The 17382-nt window shown below is 28.8% G+C and overlaps 3 protein-coding genes across 3 annotated transcripts; 1 reads left to right on the top strand and 2 right to left on the bottom strand.

Annotated features, from left to right (window-relative positions):
- Nucleotides 1–4225: 4225 nt before the first annotated feature.
- On the top strand, nucleotides 4226–6505 carry LOC113848017. Its single transcript, XM_027477368.1, has 4 exons — nucleotides 4226–4334; nucleotides 4799–4902; nucleotides 5039–5115; nucleotides 5712–6505. Exons 2-4 carry the CDS (start codon nucleotides 4817–4819, stop codon nucleotides 6503–6505), a joined length of 957 nt encoding a protein of 318 aa, XP_027333169.1. The 5' UTR covers nucleotides 4226–4334; nucleotides 4799–4816.
- Nucleotides 6506–9055: 2550 nt separating this feature from the next.
- On the bottom strand, nucleotides 9056–11953 carry LOC113848072 (esterase-like). Its single transcript, XM_027477449.1, has 5 exons — nucleotides 11692–11953; nucleotides 10424–10633; nucleotides 10180–10349; nucleotides 9827–10091; nucleotides 9056–9327 (listed from the first exon to the last, which is right to left on the bottom strand). Exons 1-5 carry the CDS (start codon nucleotides 11951–11953, stop codon nucleotides 9056–9058), a joined length of 1179 nt encoding a protein of 392 aa, XP_027333250.1.
- Nucleotides 11954–14923: 2970 nt separating this feature from the next.
- LOC113847626 (uncharacterized protein At4g08330, chloroplastic-like) lies at nucleotides 14924–17382 on the bottom strand. Its single transcript, XM_027476845.1, has 2 exons — nucleotides 16936–17382; nucleotides 14924–15510 (listed from the first exon to the last, which is right to left on the bottom strand). Exons 1-2 carry the CDS (start codon nucleotides 17022–17024, stop codon nucleotides 15114–15116), a joined length of 486 nt encoding a protein of 161 aa, XP_027332646.1. The 5' UTR covers nucleotides 17025–17382; the 3' UTR covers nucleotides 14924–15113.

The following is a 17382-nucleotide window of genomic DNA, read 5'->3' as shown; positions in this document are numbered from 1 at the left end:
CTTAAATAAAATATACCAGTATACTACTAATTTTTGTATTCAAGAAGAATGGTGGAAAAAAAAACCTAGAAGAATGATTGCTTCTTTCTCTCATTGTTATCTGTCTCGCTGAGTCGCTGTTGTTTGAAGTTGGAAAAAAAAAAACTTGAAATATGATAAGCATTGATGATAGAAATTAAAAAAATATATAAAGAATGAGATTTTTTACTTGACTTATTGGAGAAGCTTTCAAGTTCAACTCTCAATATAAAAGGCAAAGAGTGAATTAATGTAGTAATGTTACTGAGTATGATACAGTGGTGGGTTAAAGAGAATTGTACTCAAATAACTAATTTTTTATTAATTTCTTAAAGTCAATAATAATATTTCGTATTTTGAGAGGAGGGAGGTACACTGGTGATGATATAATAAACAAATATAATATTATATATGCATAGTATTCAAAGAAAAAATATAAAAGAGGGAGTCAAAGCCCCACCTTGCCCTCTTTATGTTCATCACTGCTTTTGACTGATTCTCTTTTCTAACGAGTAAAGCATGATGTAATTTCTATGTTTTGAAATTTTTTTTAATTAACTTTTAAACAAAAAAGTGATGTAATCTATATTTTTTTTTATCTTTTTTTTTTCTATTTTTTTACCTTTCGTTTACTTTATGCTCCAAGTTTCTAAATAAAACTTAAATAAATTATGAATTTATACCATCAAATAAACTTTAAATAATGTTAATTCTTAAATTATCTTTAAAAATAAAATTATATATATAAAGATAAATTTTGTCATTTTTAAGAATATTGTCTAATTTAATAATTAAAAAATAAAATAATTAAAACAACTTTCATATTTTTATTCCTTTTTATTTTTATAAAGATTAGATTATTCAATTATTCTATTACATTACATATACAAAGAAAATAAAACATTAAGACACATCACTCTCTTGAAATACCAATTTTTTTACTCAAGACTACAGACTGCTGTTTCTTTTTTCATCTACTTTGGCATATATTTTAAAATTGTTAAAGTATATATCTAGTTTTTATTATTAATACTTATTTTTAAATTAATTCTTATATTTAAAAAATTAACATTTAATTTTTATCCAAATATTTTATTACATTTTAGTCTTTCTTATAATACTATTAAAATATAATTAATAAACAAACAATAATTTTGATTAACGATGTTATCTTAATAAAGGTTAAAATATAATAAATAATTCGAATAAAAACTAAAATCTAATTTTTTTTAAATACGTAAATTTGTTTTAATTACCTACGTTTCCTGTCTCTCTCTCCTTCAATCAATTCTCTTTCTTCTCACACTGATTACTTCACTAGCATTCATCCCTTTGATTTCCTACGTTTTCACTTCACTCTACACTACAATGAATTGTTCATCACATTGTTTGTACTTTTGCTCCTATCCGTTCTTATTCTTATGCCATCACGTTATGTTCCTCGGTTTTTTTTTTCTTTTTTTCTTTTCATTTAATTGGAGCTTTAAAAGAGATTTTTTTTAAGTTTTATTGCAAATGGTATTATATAAAATGAATTACATAGTTTATTTGTGATGCTAAGTTTGGGAAGAAATGAGAGAGGATAACATATTTTTTAATTTTAAATAAAAATTATATATTATTTATGACAGTAAATATATAATTACTATATTAAATTTATATTAATATATCAATTTATATAATTTATTTTTAAAAATATTTAAAATACAAAATTTGTGTTCCCTTCTCTTCTCTAAAAACTTTTTTCTTGAATAACTCTTAAATGTATTTTCTAGTCAGAGACTAGATACTGCATATTTTTTAAAATAATAAGTAAATTTAGATAAATGGTTGAGAAACAATTACATAAATTACTTGATCTCAGTTGACTGGGTTGTTTGTCAGATCATGAACTGCTCATATTCATGTATGAGAGTTATACAAATTGTTAAATTATATTTTTGTAATGATTTATTAGATATGAAAACTACTATTTACATGGTTTATCCTGGGGACTGTTATTTTTTCTTTCGTTGTCTAAGATTTATATGGAGCCAAAAAATTAAATATTCTCAACAAACATGCTATTAGCATTTTATTGGCCCACTATAGTTTTGCCCCTTTTTTTTTGTTTTTTCTTTACTATTTTTGTTTTCAGATTGCCATCAAATCTCAAAATGGTCTTCCCCCCAATAGGTTTTTTTGTGCGGCATCTGCAGATTTAATAGTAGTTATTTGTGGGTTTTATCCAATTTAGGACTCTAGATCCTGCTCTAGGTATAAATCATAATTAACAGTTAAACTTTCAGCTAATGGTATAGAAGTCTGTTTGCTTTAGACACCAATTTTTTGTACACTACGTTGTTCTTTCTTTGGAATTCAACTCTAAAAAGGAAATAGAATTTTTTATTTTAACAGTGGATATCTTATGAGTCATAAGCTTTTGAAGTCTTTTTCCATTCCAAGTTAAGTTTTCCCATATGAAAAAATATTTGAGGTCATCCTGAATTAAGCTCACCTTCTTTGGTTTGGTTTGGTTTGCAGTTTCCAGTAAAATTGTGGCAATAAATGGCTTTACATTTCATTTTGCCATAAATTAGTGCAAATTTGTCAATAGTTACTAACAATCTATGTAAATTCCACAGTGCTCTAAAAATAATAGAGTATTATATGCACTTGTATATTTGGAATAATTATAACCGTTAATTTTAGTGATAAAGTTAATAGTGTACTTAAAAAAGACATAAATATATTAATATAATTTAGAGAGAGTATTCAATGCACTCTTAAGTTTAGACGCACTATATAAGGATTTCTAAGATGATACTTTTTTTTGCTTTCTCCATGTTCGGCCCGAGAAAAGTTACCTTTTAAATTTATAATATATATATATATATATTGACACTAGGTATAAGTCTTTTAGATTTACACTAAATTATAATTCTACAAATCAAATAATTTAACGGTTAAAAAGTTACTTAAATAGTATATAAAAAATAATAATAATAGAAAGAAATAACTTTTCAACACTTAAATTATTTTATTTGTACAGTTGAGATTTAGTATAAGTCTTTTAGACTTATACCTGATGTCAATAGATCTTTTATATATATATATATATATATATATATATATATATATATGTATAACAAAAAAATAAATTGTTAATGTAAACTTTGAAAATTGATACTAACAAATAATAAATTATATTAAGATGTATTCATAATATATATTAATATTTTATTAAAAAATTAGTTAATGATATAATATATCATAATGTTAATATTAATTCATAATGTGCAGAATAAAAGTTTAATTTTCATTAGAAAAAACTTATACTAACTAAAAACACTAACATCAAAATGTTAGTAAAAGAATTGTTGTAGTAGTGTGTGCTTTGAATTTTGAAAACATTATTTAATTACTAAATTTATAATTTTTCTTAAAATTACTATATTAATATGTAATATAAATATCAATAATATAGTATTCTATGTATACATTGAACAATTTATTAGACATGACAAGTTAATACTTACATAACATGTTAGAATGATCTATTACTTATCTCTATTTTTATCAGATTAATCTTAATCTAATTTATGATGAGAAAATTTTTTAAATTTAATTTATATTCTATTTTTAGAATAGAGAGTAATTGAATAATTATTTGTTTAAATATTTATTCAATAAATTTATTTTAAAATGATAATTTATGTTGTAAATTTAATAATAAAATTTATTAGAATAAGCTAAAAAAAATTGTTTTAATAAATTATTTCAAAGATATTGTTGTAATAAGTTAAAAAGAATTATATAAGTCAAATTATTTTAAATTTTGTTACCTTCAACTTTTATGATTGAGTTTAAGTATTTACAAATAAAAAAATTTTATAAAAAAAATATACAGGTATTATATTAAAGTTATAAAAATATAATAAATATTTTTTTAATAAAATTTTATTATTATTAACTATTTATTTAAATAAGATTAATAAAATTTAATTATTTTGACAAAATGATTACAAATTCTTTTAATCTAAATCTTGTACAGGCAATCCAATTAGTACTTTGAATTTAACAGATTTGGGTGTTATCATACTTAACAAAAAATTATTAAGACCTTTTTGTACTGCATTTCAATAACATATATTCTACCTAAAAATTAATATGCATGCTAGTTTAAAAATGAAAAATTTACCTCCCTTCCGTTTCTTCTAAATTCCTGTCCCACACATTCATATGAAACTGTTGAACTTGAACCCCTCGTTAGCCGTTGGTTCTACACCTTCAACCATTGTCCCTTATTCATCTCAGCCACTTTCGTCATTGCCGAGGTCACCTTCTGCTCCTTTCCCTTCTTCTTGCTTCTCTCTATTTACTTGCTTATTTCTATTTTCACTGTATATGCATCATATTTATTCACCAATTAATTATAAAACAGATAAGAAAATATAGAACCCGTAAACAAATACAAGGAAGAGAAAAAAAATGGGTAAGCACCAAGCAGGCTCTGTTATAAGGGGACATTGTTATTACTGAATAGGGGATATAGGGGTTTAATCGCTATGCCCCCAAGCTATTTGAAAAAATGTTATGTCTATACTGCAAAAGTTACCATGGGATATATTCATGAATTAAAGGTATTATTGAGAAGGTACATTATGATCTCAAGGAAAGAAACTTTGTAGCATGGCTTGCCTGGAATTTATTTTATTTTATTTTAAATTCCTTCCTTATGGTTAAATTTCTTCCTATTTTATTTTAATATTGTGGACTGAAAACAAATTGTTAATGACAGATCAACTAGTTCTTCCTAATGGGATGTAGGTCTCTGTCCTACAATACACTCTTTCCAGCTCTTCTAAAGGTTGCAAAGTCCCATTGGCTACCAATCTCTCAAAGGTTAGGACTTGGGAGGATTATTCTCACTTCTGTCATTATTCTTGTTTGGATGCAGATTTGTATTTTGTTGAAATATTAATTTTAGATGATTTTTCTTGACAATAACTGAAATACCTCATATTTGTTACCCTTTCAGGTCAAAAGTGTTTCATGATTCGTATCCAAGTGTGCTACGACATTGTTGTAATAATGGTTCTCCGGTGAATTTTCAAGGTTACCTTTTCGTTACAATTTTTTTAACATCTGATCAATAGAACGGGTTATGGTAGTGTATTAATAATTAGAATTACCCATTTGATATATTCATTGCTGAATTTCAGTTAGAAGACAAATTCCTACTTTAACCTATGAACAGAAACCATTTCATGACTTTTATGCACTAAATCAAATGCTTCTGTATGTTTCCTACTTTACTTTTAGGTTAGGATTAGGAGAACATAGGAAATGTATCTCCTTATTAGTTTCCATGTGAAATCTTGGTTCCATTGTCATTTAACATGTTTTTCATTGGTGAATTTTTTGTAGAAAATCATGAACCAAATTCTTGTTTTCAATAAACATAGCAAATGAAAAACAAAGGGGCATTCATTTTCATTTCTCTACCCAATTATGTGATTTAACGCCAACATTTAAAATCCTACCTTTTCTATTTTTTCGTTGCTTTAAAGTTTGACCTTATAGAATAGATTTTATTAATATATAAATATTAATCTTCAGGAAACAACAGGCTTCTTTTCTAGTCTTCATGCATTCAATTAATATTGGTTATCTAGCGTCAGTTCCTTTGAACTAATGAATTGGATTTGCAGCATTGAGATCATATGCACGTGGGAAACGCAAAGACTATGATCTCTTTGGCAGTGGACGACCAGGGGATGAAGGGTTCAAGAAAGCTTGGGCACAGGAGATGGATGAAGATAACACTCTATGGACGGGAAGTGAGGATGAAAGTGATGAAGAAATGGGTTCAAAAAATCATCTTCATAAGGAGATAAGGAAAGCAAGACAGGAAGCTAAAAAGCATGCAGATCTGATTGATGCTGATGACAGTGATGAGTTAAGAAGTGTCTGGTCTGGCAGTGACGAGGAGAAGACGCTGTGGACTGGTGATGAAATGGATAGTGATGATGATATTCCTACAGAAGCTTACCCAAATGAAAGTAGCGATAAGTACTTAGATAAATTATTTGAGTTTGATGAAATGCCCAAATACCGAACCATCTCTGAGATGTTAAAAGCTGAACAAGAGCCTGAGGAGTTGTCGCCGGGAAAGCAAGCTAGGAAAATTGCAGTTGAGAATGCTTTAAAGAAATTAAAGAAAGGTCCAGATGGAAGGTACACCAATGTGTGGGAGGTTATGAGTGATTTAGATATTCTAATTGGAGCATTTGAAAATGTTGTTTCAGGACCAGAGTATGCAGAGCTTAGACAAGGAGGACCTAAACAACTAAATATTCAGTTTTTCAAGGACATACAAGCCCGTATGAGAGATCCAAATTACAAGTTCTCACCTGAGTTAAAATTGAAACCAAAGAGTAAACTGGTTTCAAGGAAGAAGTGGCAAAAGGCCGAGTCTAGAAGGAGGAAAGCAAGAAAGAGATAAAGCTAAGTCTATTTTCTCAATGTTGAAGATTAAGTTGGGCTGAATGGCTGATAATGTTTCTGTATCTTTGTACAGTTCATGCTACATAATGCATGAGAATCGTATTTGTACATTGGTTGTTCCAGAAATTATACGCTGGCTGCATGGCTTTTGCCTACCTTAAATCACAGCTTCCATTTTTTTAACTCAAAACCATTAAATTTTGTATTCTTTTGATTGATCTGTAAAAACAGTTAATTTTGTTTTTCACAGTATTCATGATGAAGGTTATTTTAATTGATCTGTATATTGGAAGAAGGTAAAATTAGTTGGTTTATTTTGTCTATTGTTGCTTTACTACCCAATAATTCATATCATTTTGTTAACGAAATTCAACATTCACTTTCGAATCCATTGGATAGTGTGTGCATTCAAATTCTTTTTGCAGATAAATAATTTCGGCTTTGATCACTCACCTGCTGCATTATAATTTATAATGTTTTAGTGTATATAAGGTGCCTAGCTTAAATTCATGTAATTTGGTATGATGAGACCTATAATGTACAGGAAGTTGACATAATGTATGTACCTATGTAGAGAAAGAGAAAAGTGTTTTTCTTTTCAAGGAATCTCCATACTATCAATATATTATTTGGGATCACCCTAAGCTAGTACAATTTTTATAAAATTTGAACAACTCCATATAACATTTCAATTAATTAAAACAGTAATATTTATTAAAAGTGTAGTTTACTAACCTGGACAAAATAAGTTTACTAACTGTGGTGAGTACTTTGTATGATATACCTGAAAATATTACAACGATATTTATTTAGTTTAAAGAATTCTAATTGATTAACATGTACTTTCTTTAAGAAAAACAAAATTTAATACCACATAAGGAGATCACGCTTGTTCTTTCTATTCACCAAGTGGATGCTTGTAATAATCAAAGTCTAAAAAAATTATTAAAAAAAAAAAAACACAAGTGCATAAAATAAAACATACTAGGGAGTAAAAATATAAGTTAAGAACAAAATAGAACAATACACAAAAATAAAAAGAATAGCACTGGACCATACCTTTATTGGTTGAAAGAAAAATCAATTGAGTTGACTAAATTATGTTGCTAGAAACAAAGGGAGTGTGGCACACGTTGAGGTCACTCTTGGCTTACCTGTAACCCATGTCATTCATACATCCTTTGAAAGACTGCAGATTATAACATGTAAAATAAATTATATATTTAATTAACACTAGTTTGACTACAATAACGAATCGTTTCTTTCAAAATTAATCCTCTCTCTTATAAAATGAATTTAAAAATTAATAAAATTGTCAATACAAATGTATTCGAGAAACCACATCTCGAAATCAAAACAAAATTGGCACTTTTCAGTATCCGATTCTGATCCTTGGTTATTTTCTTGTTGGGAAATTTAATTTTTGATTTATCTAGAGATAGTTGCATAATTGGAAATTTTCCTCCCCTACCAAGCAGGTTCTTAATTAATCATATTTGCACGGTAGTTTTTACTTTCTAAGGTATTCAGTATTCAATCCACATATATGTCTACTTTAAAAAAAATAAAATTATGAGCATTATGCAGTTTAAACACTTCAGTTCTATCTAATATAGTACAGTTAATCTATGCGGATCATAAGTCTCGAATAGATTGTTAACTGGAAAAAAAAAATGAAATGCTAATATATATTTTTCTATTTTCTGCTACAAAATTTTATAAGTAATTTATATTAAAAATTATAAATTGATGCATTGTTGTTTCTTAGAATAGGATAAAGTCAGAGAGGAGTTGTCTTGAGAATTATCAAACATCTGGTTCAGATTTTATTATCCTAATCCATTATATTACTGTGTTTATAAATTAGGATAAATTTAATTTTTATGATATGCACTTAAAATTATGTAATTTTCCTAATTTTAAAAATTATACCTCTTTACTTAAGAGATAAATATAATATACTTTAATTTATATTAATATAAAAGATTAATGTGATGAGCAATTAAGTCAAGTCTCTTGTTTACATGTCCCCCCACTCCACAACTTTCATATTATTTATTGATTTTAAAATTATAAATATGAATGGAAGGCTTAAGCATCCTTTCAATTGATTTTGAAATTTCATCCGAAATTTTTACTTCACTTTTTAAAATCTCAAAATCAGTTGTAAGTTGTCAATAATAGTTGTTTATATTAAAATATATATTTAATTTAAATACTGACAATGTAATTTTTACATTGTCATTTAATTATAAATTTTTATATCATTAAGAATTATTAATTTTTGTCATAATTATTATAAAAGTGATATTTATTACATATTTTATTAATTAATAGCATAAAATTTTTTACATCACATCAAAATTAAACTCTTAAAATATACAAAAATGTAGCATATTGAAATTTTTAAAATATATATACCTCGATAAACAGTGTAAACAGCTACCTCGAGTAGAGAGTAATTTATCCAATAAATTATCATACTTGGACTAGACATAGAAGTCACTTTATTTTAGTACAAATTGTGGCATTGATAAGCTATTAAAGCTCAATAGTTTTCAATAGAATTTTTGTGACATGCCATATTCAAGGGAATGGGAGGTTCTGAGAAAGCTCCAGTAGAAATTTGATCAAAGATAAACTTGTTAGCTGCCTCTGTGTAGTGGACCCCATCCCAATCCACTCTAACAAGTGGCCTTTCACATGAACCCACAAAAATTTTTGTGCCATTGACATCTATGGTTCCTCCACATCCAACACTATCACTATAATTGTACTCCCCTCCATAGCCACAACAAGCAATTAGTGGGTCCTCAAATCCTGCACATCAGTGAAAAATAAACCACTAAAAAGTAGAAAAATATTAACATTAATTCTTTAATATAAATTTAAGCAATTAAAAGTAGTAAAAGTTTTTAAAAAATATTTACTAAAAGTTATTTAATTATAAGATTGTCATCTTATTTTGATTTATTTCTTTTTTTTTAAAGATTGTATAGGAAAAATACTGAAAATAACTTTTATATATATTTCACTATTTCTTATACAAATATTCGAAAACTGGAAATAAAACGAAAAGGTAGTAAATGTGTAATTTTGTAAAAAAAATTAAAACAAAATATATTTTGAAATGAAACAAGACTTATATTTTTGTATTTTTAATAAAATAAAACTATACTTTGCAATATAATTTTATTACTTTTATATTTTAGATGTTTATAATTAGTTATAAGGCTGATTATAACAAAGCTATGAAAAAAATATTATGGGTAAATTTGTTCATTAGGGTAAAGAGTATGATCATTGTAATTTGGCTCACCATATTTTTTAGGATTGCTGAAAAGGGAGTACTTGACAGAGTAGATATCTACATATGTGATTGCAGCTAGAGGAAGGTCTTTGCGAAGTTGAACCACAGCTTCCTTTAACTTTTGGTTGAAATATTTAGCTACTTCATTATATGGCTTTGCACAACCATAGGCATCCCTTTCAGCTGATAGAAAATTGGCCAAAATATAAGAGAGGCAGCCAATGGGTCCTGTGTTGTGTATCCAAAATGATCTAGCTCCCAAATCATATATGCTCTTGATTACCAGGATCATCAATTTAGAATAATAAGTTAAGAAATTAACTAAACAATAAAATATGCAATAAGGGTATTAATTGAACTACCTTAACATTTTTTGAGAAACTATTTACTACATCAGGCACTGTAGCATTGACTTGTTGTACAGTCATGTTTCCAAAAAAGCCAGCACCAAGATCATTTTGACCAATATCAAATGTGTACAAAGCTTCAGAAAAATACTCTCCTTTGGGCATCAAGCTTGCAAAGATGCCTCCTGTAGAAAAATATTAGAACAAAAGCAAACTAAATTATGTCCTTATAACTAAGAATATAATTTTTTTCCTTTACCTTGATGTCTAATGTTTTGTGTTTTAGATTTGAACTCTCTGAATTGAGTATACTCAACATCAAGGTAGAAAGGGCTGAATCCACCCAGAGGTAAAACACTAGGTGGAGGTCTAATTGTTGATCCTGCTGTAGCAAAGTTTGCACCATGAGAGAAGTTGGTCCCCAAGGAATCAAGATATGCACTTAGATAAGGTAACCCAAAACTCTGCGCTGAAATGACAAAATTAAGGATCAAAATTGGTATTTAAAACCTTTCATTTTGTGATAAAATTGATTAATATTAAATTCCTGCATGTGATATGAAATTCGGGCTCAAACTTAATTCAGTAAATTCAAAAGGAACGTATCGTCACATCTATAAGGTGGTCCCATCTATACCTTTCTCAGTTTACATTTCTCAGTTTGTTTTACATAAGGTGGTCCCCTTCAGTTCAAAGAAGCTTTGTTGATGGGTGGACCTAGTAATAGACTAGTTGCTACCCCTAAAGCTACCTTATCCATTCATGAAACTCCAGTTCTATTTTCTGCAATATTACAAAGTTACTAAGCAGCAAACTTCCTTCATCCTTTTCCCACCAGAAATAGACTTTGAAAGAGCTTATAAAAATAATTTATGATTCCTACAAATTCTTTTTAATTTATTTTAACAAACTTTTTAGTAAAAAATAAACTGTTTTCACTTTGTATCTTGATCTAATAAGTTTTATGGCTAAATTTATAACGTAAGTCATCTTATAAAAAAGTTTATTGAATAGGAACTTAATTAAGTCGTGTATCCTAACACATTTTAAACTCAAAGAAAGGAATCTCTAAAAGAACTAAAATATTTATACTTGGATCAGTTGCATGTGTATTACGCTGAACAAAAGCATATTTTACCACTCACTACATCATTAGAGTTTCTACACAAAGAAGCCCTGGCTTAATAAAAAAATTTATCAACCAACAGAAGGGAATAAAATATATTGAAAACGGACAAAATGAAATAAAATTGACATTATTTGAATACTTTATAAAATAATATTAATCCCATTACATATCTTCTAAATTGGGAGGGACAAAAAAAATAGAGAATGAGATAGAAAGCATTTCATTAGTTGTAATTCTATTTCATTAACATTTTAACAATTCAAACAATGAAACATAATAATTTTTCACTCTATTTTATTCTATTTCATATTTACCACTTATTCAAGCATAGGTTCTACTTCTACACGTGTGTTAGACATGTACGTCAAAATACAAGTGGTAAATGATATTAAGAGTACCTATGAAATCAATGATAAGACGGCCATCAGAGAACCTTCCTTCGGGTCTGCGAAAATAGGTCTCTCCATAAGGTGGTGTTGGTGCTAAAATGGAAGCAGCTAAGCCACCAGTATCTGAATTTGAATCACCAAAGTTGAAGATGGCAGGGAAAGCACATTCTCTGGTTGCAAATACTGGGTTCACTACTATGGTAGCGATAGATAAAACCACAAAAAATGAGACATGAGGGATATGAAACTTGGTAAGGCTAGGAAACTCCATTGGGGAGTAGTTCAGACACAAAGGGACATGGGAAGGACCCTTGGATCTTTATACCAGTACTTCTAATGTATACCTTTCTCACACGACAAATTAAGGGTCAACTTCTGAATTTATATGTATTAGTATGATATTCTATTCATCATACATGGTAGTATTTTCATTTGAACCTGTTCTAACCACGTGCAGCATAATTATTTTCTAAGTTTTTTAGTTTGATTGAAATAAATCTAATAATATGTTGACACTATATTGAAACCTACCAGTTAATTTTTGACAACTACATGAGACAGCGATTGAATGATAGATCTAGATGCATAAGATTTTTAGATTTTTGTAAGAATCAAATTCAATGTTGTTATTTGTATTTTGTCAATTTGAGTTGTGCACGAAATCACCAAACAGAAGAAAAGGAAAATTATAGGATGAAGTGAAGTGATTTTACTCAATTGCCGGCGGAGATTTTTCCATTCCTGGAGGGAAATGTTTAAACTTTGAAATTAAATTGATCCAGAATGAAGAACGGGTATGATTCCATAATTGTAATTTCCTGTCATACCAATCAGATTCTTAATCATATGGTGATCGCTTGGTATTCCTAATAAAAAGGTTAAAATGTTAATATCTGCGTGGTGGCATTACGTTATAAAATAAACTATATTTTTAATAAAAGTCTATTTTCTTCAATTTATGATGTTATAAAGTTTAAAAGTCTCGATTGAGCATTGGTACTATGCAGTTAATCGTTTACAACGTTGTCATGATTCGAATTATTAGTCTGACAGATTGATAAGCATAAAAAAAATCCGAATTCAATGGATCAGGAACGTCATAAAGTCTATTTCTTTTTTCTTTTTTTTTTCATTTTGGCATGAGGGATTATTATATTATCTTGGTGTGATGCTATAACTTTAGTAAGAAAGATAAAATAATGATGCTGATAAGGAATTATAGAATGTTCCGTTTCTAGAAAACTGAGGAGAGCAAAACTTCCACTGGGCAAAAAAGACGGTTCTCACAATGGAAATGGGACTAATTTTTCTAAATATTTTTCACATAATAAAACTAGCTTGAGAATATTTAATTACTGACGGTTACACGCCACCCTTAAAAATGTACTCCTAATTACTTTCTAAGTTTTACTTATCACCCCACCAAATACATTTACTTCAGATCACAGTCTAGGACAGATCTGCCAAGGAGATTGTAGAGGCAAAAAAAAAAAAAAAAAAAAAAAATATATATATATATATATAAGAGAAATTTTTTTTACATTAACGTAAGTTTAAAATTTTTTACTTTCAATCTGAATCTTTTATTTAACTTATATCTAATAAATTATAATTTATTACTTCACTTATCATTAGATATAAATTAAATAAAAAATTTAAATTAAATATAAAATTTTTTAAATATAATTTTTCTCGTATATATATATATGAAGCATTTCAAGTGAAAAAACTTTGTTATTACAAGAAATGAGAGACATTAATAATAATCATTAGATCAAATAAAAAAATTAAATTTAATATTATTATTTCACTACCTACTTTTTTTTCTCTTTTATCAATTAATTCTCTTTTCTTACCTCTTATCTCTTGTAATAACAAACTCTTCTCACTTAATATGTCATATATATATATATATATAAAGAAAAATAATAATAATAATAATAATAATAATAATAATATATGGTATTAATTTTTAGTACTTCAAGTAATAAAACTATTATTGATATCCTGAGTATTTAATGAAGTATGTTATATTTTTAATGCTATTGATTTACATGTACGTATTGCTCCGACCGCTTCAAATTTCTGGATCGTTGTTATCACTGAGAATAATTGAGTCCATCCTGTTATTTATGTTAAATCTAAACCCTTGATTAATTTATTATATGAGATATGATTTTATCTAAATTATCAAGGTCTTACATAAAGAAGTCGACCAAGGGCAAATAATAACATGTTTTATGCTTTTATTATTATTATTATTATTTTCATCTATGATATTTAAAAGATTACATAAGATCATATTTTAAATAAGAAAATTAACAGTCTAGATTAGTATGAACAAAAAGTTAAGTCTGATTTAACAAGAGAGTGAAAACTTATGACCATGTTAGTCTCGAATTAGTCAGTAAAATTCATTAAAGTTGGTCACGGTAGTTCTTAAACACTAAACATTCTAGTATCTAAAGGGGATCGAAATAGTTGACATTTGCCATTCTTAAGGAATAAGGTGAGATATTTGCATTGTCAATAAAATTAATGTGTTTATATAAAAGATAAATTTGAGGGTACAGTCATGTGCAGTGGCGACCCTAAGGTGAGAGGGTGCAAAAACATAAAATTAGGGGTGCAAAATATTAAAAAAAAAAATTATATTATTAATAATAATTTATTAAAATTGAAAAGATTTATGAAAGTTGAGGATGTATGTGTATCCGCCACTGGTCATGTGACAACCATGTGCATCCGCCACTGGTCATGTGAAAATGTAACATCGCAAGAGATATTGAGTACGAGGTCTCAGAACAACCCCCAACCTCGCCACCGCTATTTTTCCCCCAAGAAACAAAAAACTCAAACAAAACATATTCAAAAGAAAGTTGTCTTTCATCCGTGTTAGACTATGATATCAGAATACTAATATGTCCGCACCTCTTGCCCTACAAGCAATGTATGTTTGACTCTTAAATCGTATTCATTGCTTGACATTTTTGTATCCTATCCTTTCTTCCATGATATAAATCCATAACAAACCAATATTTCTTGTCAATTAAGAAACGATCACACAAACTAAAATCAGACAATATCACCAAATGCAACTCTGATGTTAAGAAGCATCTTTGAACCACACTAATCAAACAATTCATTTGAAAATAACTTTCACTTGTCTTTTCCTCTTAGTTTCTGTTTTTCTTCCCAGTAATATAATATTTTACCCCAAAAGTTTTGACAATCTAATTAACTTAAAAAAATCCCACACCTGTAATAGTTTTTAATTTAATTCTTACAACTCTTACATATGTCTATTAATCACATTTTCATTAGGGAAAGCAAAAAAAGCTTGCCAAACCATCTGTGCATATATTAATGAACTTCTAACCTCCATATCACCAGATTTGACTATGTAGGAAGCACAATTTTTACCAGGTATTTCAAGCAAATAGTGGGATTCCAGATTCTTCAGCAGATGAAGGCTGCAATGCACGAATACGAATGTCATATTTGGTATGACTGACCACTTTGTTGCTAGGAGATGATTCTCCTCCATCTGACACTACAGGGAAGGATGAAGTGTAACCATTATATGCATTTCCAATATGATTGCCACACTTGCGACAAAGAAGCTTAGTTCTTCGGCGGAACAAACCCCATGAGTGCTTATCAAAATGGGGCATACATTGAATTTCATCAACCTGGGTAAATCTGCTAAGATCAATATTGAAGAATGATATTATGCCTCGCTTTAAGGACTTCCCATATTTAGATCCAATGGATGAAGTGTTCCGGTTTGAGGAGGATAGGTTCAGCTCATAACCACAAGCACCACAGCTGCCAAATATATAAAGAAAAGGTATTGTAATTGCAACAACAAAAATAAACAACCTCAGATTCTTCACATGTAAATCATAACAAAAATAACAATCTTAGTCCTCAATGTATGTATTATTAATATAAACAAGTGTAATGACCAAGGTAAAGAATGAAGTTCAAAGATGTGGTTTATCATCACAAATCACAAAATATCATTTAAAAAATATTTGTATCTGCGTCTGATAAGGCTATGGATTGCTTCAGGGATATGGATTGCACTTTAACAAGCTCAGACTACAGCACTCTTCCCATGCAGTGTCATCCAAATCATAAAAAATCCATCCATCAATCAAATCTTGAAAATTGAGTAGAAGAAATCACTTAAAAAGTTTAGAACTTGAGTGGAAGTTAAACAACTCCTTTCACTTTAACCCACTAAGACTCAAACAGAACTTGAGCATACTATCCATTGCAATGTGATCATAATTTAAAATAATGCTCAGATTCATATCCTAAACATATATTTCATGAAAATCACATTACAACCATTGGCCATCATTCAAACTTCACATAACACGGGAAACTGCATCAACCCATTTTTTATCTTCCAAAATTTTAAAAGAGTCAAGTTAACTCGTACGTCATGTAACTATGTAACCTAAAAGAATCTACTGAAATAGATGCCCTTAAAATGCCATGGGATTGAGACTTAAGAGCAAACAACCCATTCTTTCTCCATGGAAACGTAATCATCAATCAATTTGAACTAGACACGATCTTAATTGAACCTTCAACATATTACCATATCAAGTCTAATAATAACCACAATTCCAATTCTCAACGGTCCACAAAAGCACCTTATGGCTTATAGCAACAATTACGATGAAGGACAAAGGAGAAACTAATCTAATTTTCCAACAAAGACTTTCAAGACTAACAACCTGTCACGAATACAATTAAAATTCTCGATAGTGGATGCAGTTTCTTAAGTAACATACAGAAAATCTAATAAGAAAGGAAAAACAGACACGTCTCTTTTCTTCAGAAGCGGAATAAAAGACAAAACTATCTCACACACTCGTTACCATAAAAGCAAATGCTGATGACTCAGTAACTTTTAATCTCATTTTCATATCTCTCTCTAGAGAATGATCAAGTATTTTTTCCTAGTCATGAAAGTGATTGAGATGCCCAATCCAAAATTCCATCTTACATTAATAAAAAAAAAAAACTAAAATCACCCCTTTAACGATGCAATTTATTAATTATACCATTAGAATTTAGGGTTAAAGTTTGACGATGAATTTTCTTTGATATAAGGAATTATAGAAAAAATCCTTATCCCGATCGATTGCGAATTAAGGAAAATAACTCGAGAATTATTTTACCCAAAATTTCAAAAAAAATGAATTTAAGGAAAGTGTGATGAGAGAGCAAGGGAACCTGTAACGGACATCTCTCTGAGAAGAACAAGAATTATAGGAGTAAGTTCTGTTAAAGTGACCGCCTCTATTGAACACCGAATCATCCATTTATTAGTGTTTTCCAGCGACAGCAACAGCGGCGGTGGTGGGAGAATGCGTGAGAGACACCCGTGGCGGCGAAGGATGATGGAAGGAGAGAAGAGTAATAGGGAAGTGGGGTTCGTTGGGTAAAGAACGTGACCCGGACGAATCGGAACGGCGAGTCTGACAGAACAGAAACGGTAACGGAACACGATCGACACGACAACGTTTTATGAGGGACTGGAAAATATTTCGCGGATAGGAAGCAGAAGGATCGAAGGTAGAGGAAAATGGAGAAGAAGCTTCACTAACAGAATGGCAGTGGAATTACTATATTATTATTTCTTTTTTATTTTTTTATAAATTCGGTGGCTTTGATTATCGT

This window comes from Abrus precatorius, unplaced genomic scaffold (genome assembly GCF_003935025.1).
Source record: "Abrus precatorius isolate BTA unplaced genomic scaffold, Abrus_2018 Scaffold8, whole genome shotgun sequence".
NCBI classification, from domain to species: domain Eukaryota; kingdom Viridiplantae; phylum Streptophyta; class Magnoliopsida; order Fabales; family Fabaceae; genus Abrus; species Abrus precatorius.
This window is presented reverse-complemented; position numbering and strand designations above follow the sequence as displayed.

Coding starts and splice junctions, on each gene's coding strand:
- LOC113848017 (XM_027477368.1), top strand. CDS start 4,817: ATGGGATGTAGGTCTCTGTCCTACAATACACTCTTTCCAGCTCTTCTA. Junction 4,903..5,038: donor TGGCTACCAATCTCTCAAAG/GTTAGGACTTGG, acceptor TTACCCTTTCAG/GTCAAAAGTGTTTCATGATT. Junction 5,116..5,711: donor TTCTCCGGTGAATTTTCAAG/GTTACCTTTTCG, acceptor TTGGATTTGCAG/CATTGAGATCATATGCACGT.
- LOC113848072 (XM_027477449.1), bottom strand. CDS start 11,953: ATGGAGTTTCCTAGCCTTACCAAGTTTCATATCCCTCATGTCTCATTT. Junction 10,350..10,423: donor ACAAAACATTAGACATCAAG/GTAAAGGAAAAA, acceptor ATTTTTCTACAG/GAGGCATCTTTGCAAGCTTG. Junction 10,092..10,179: donor GTTTCTCAAAAAATGTTAAG/GTAGTTCAATTA, acceptor CTGGTAATCAAG/AGCATATATGATTTGGGAGC.
- LOC113847626 (XM_027476845.1), bottom strand. CDS start 17,024: ATGGATGATTCGGTGTTCAATAGAGGCGGTCACTTTAACAGAACTTAC. Junction 15,511..16,935: donor CAGAGAGATGTCCGTTACAG/GTTCCCTTGCTC, acceptor TATATTTGGCAG/CTGTGGTGCTTGTGGTTATG.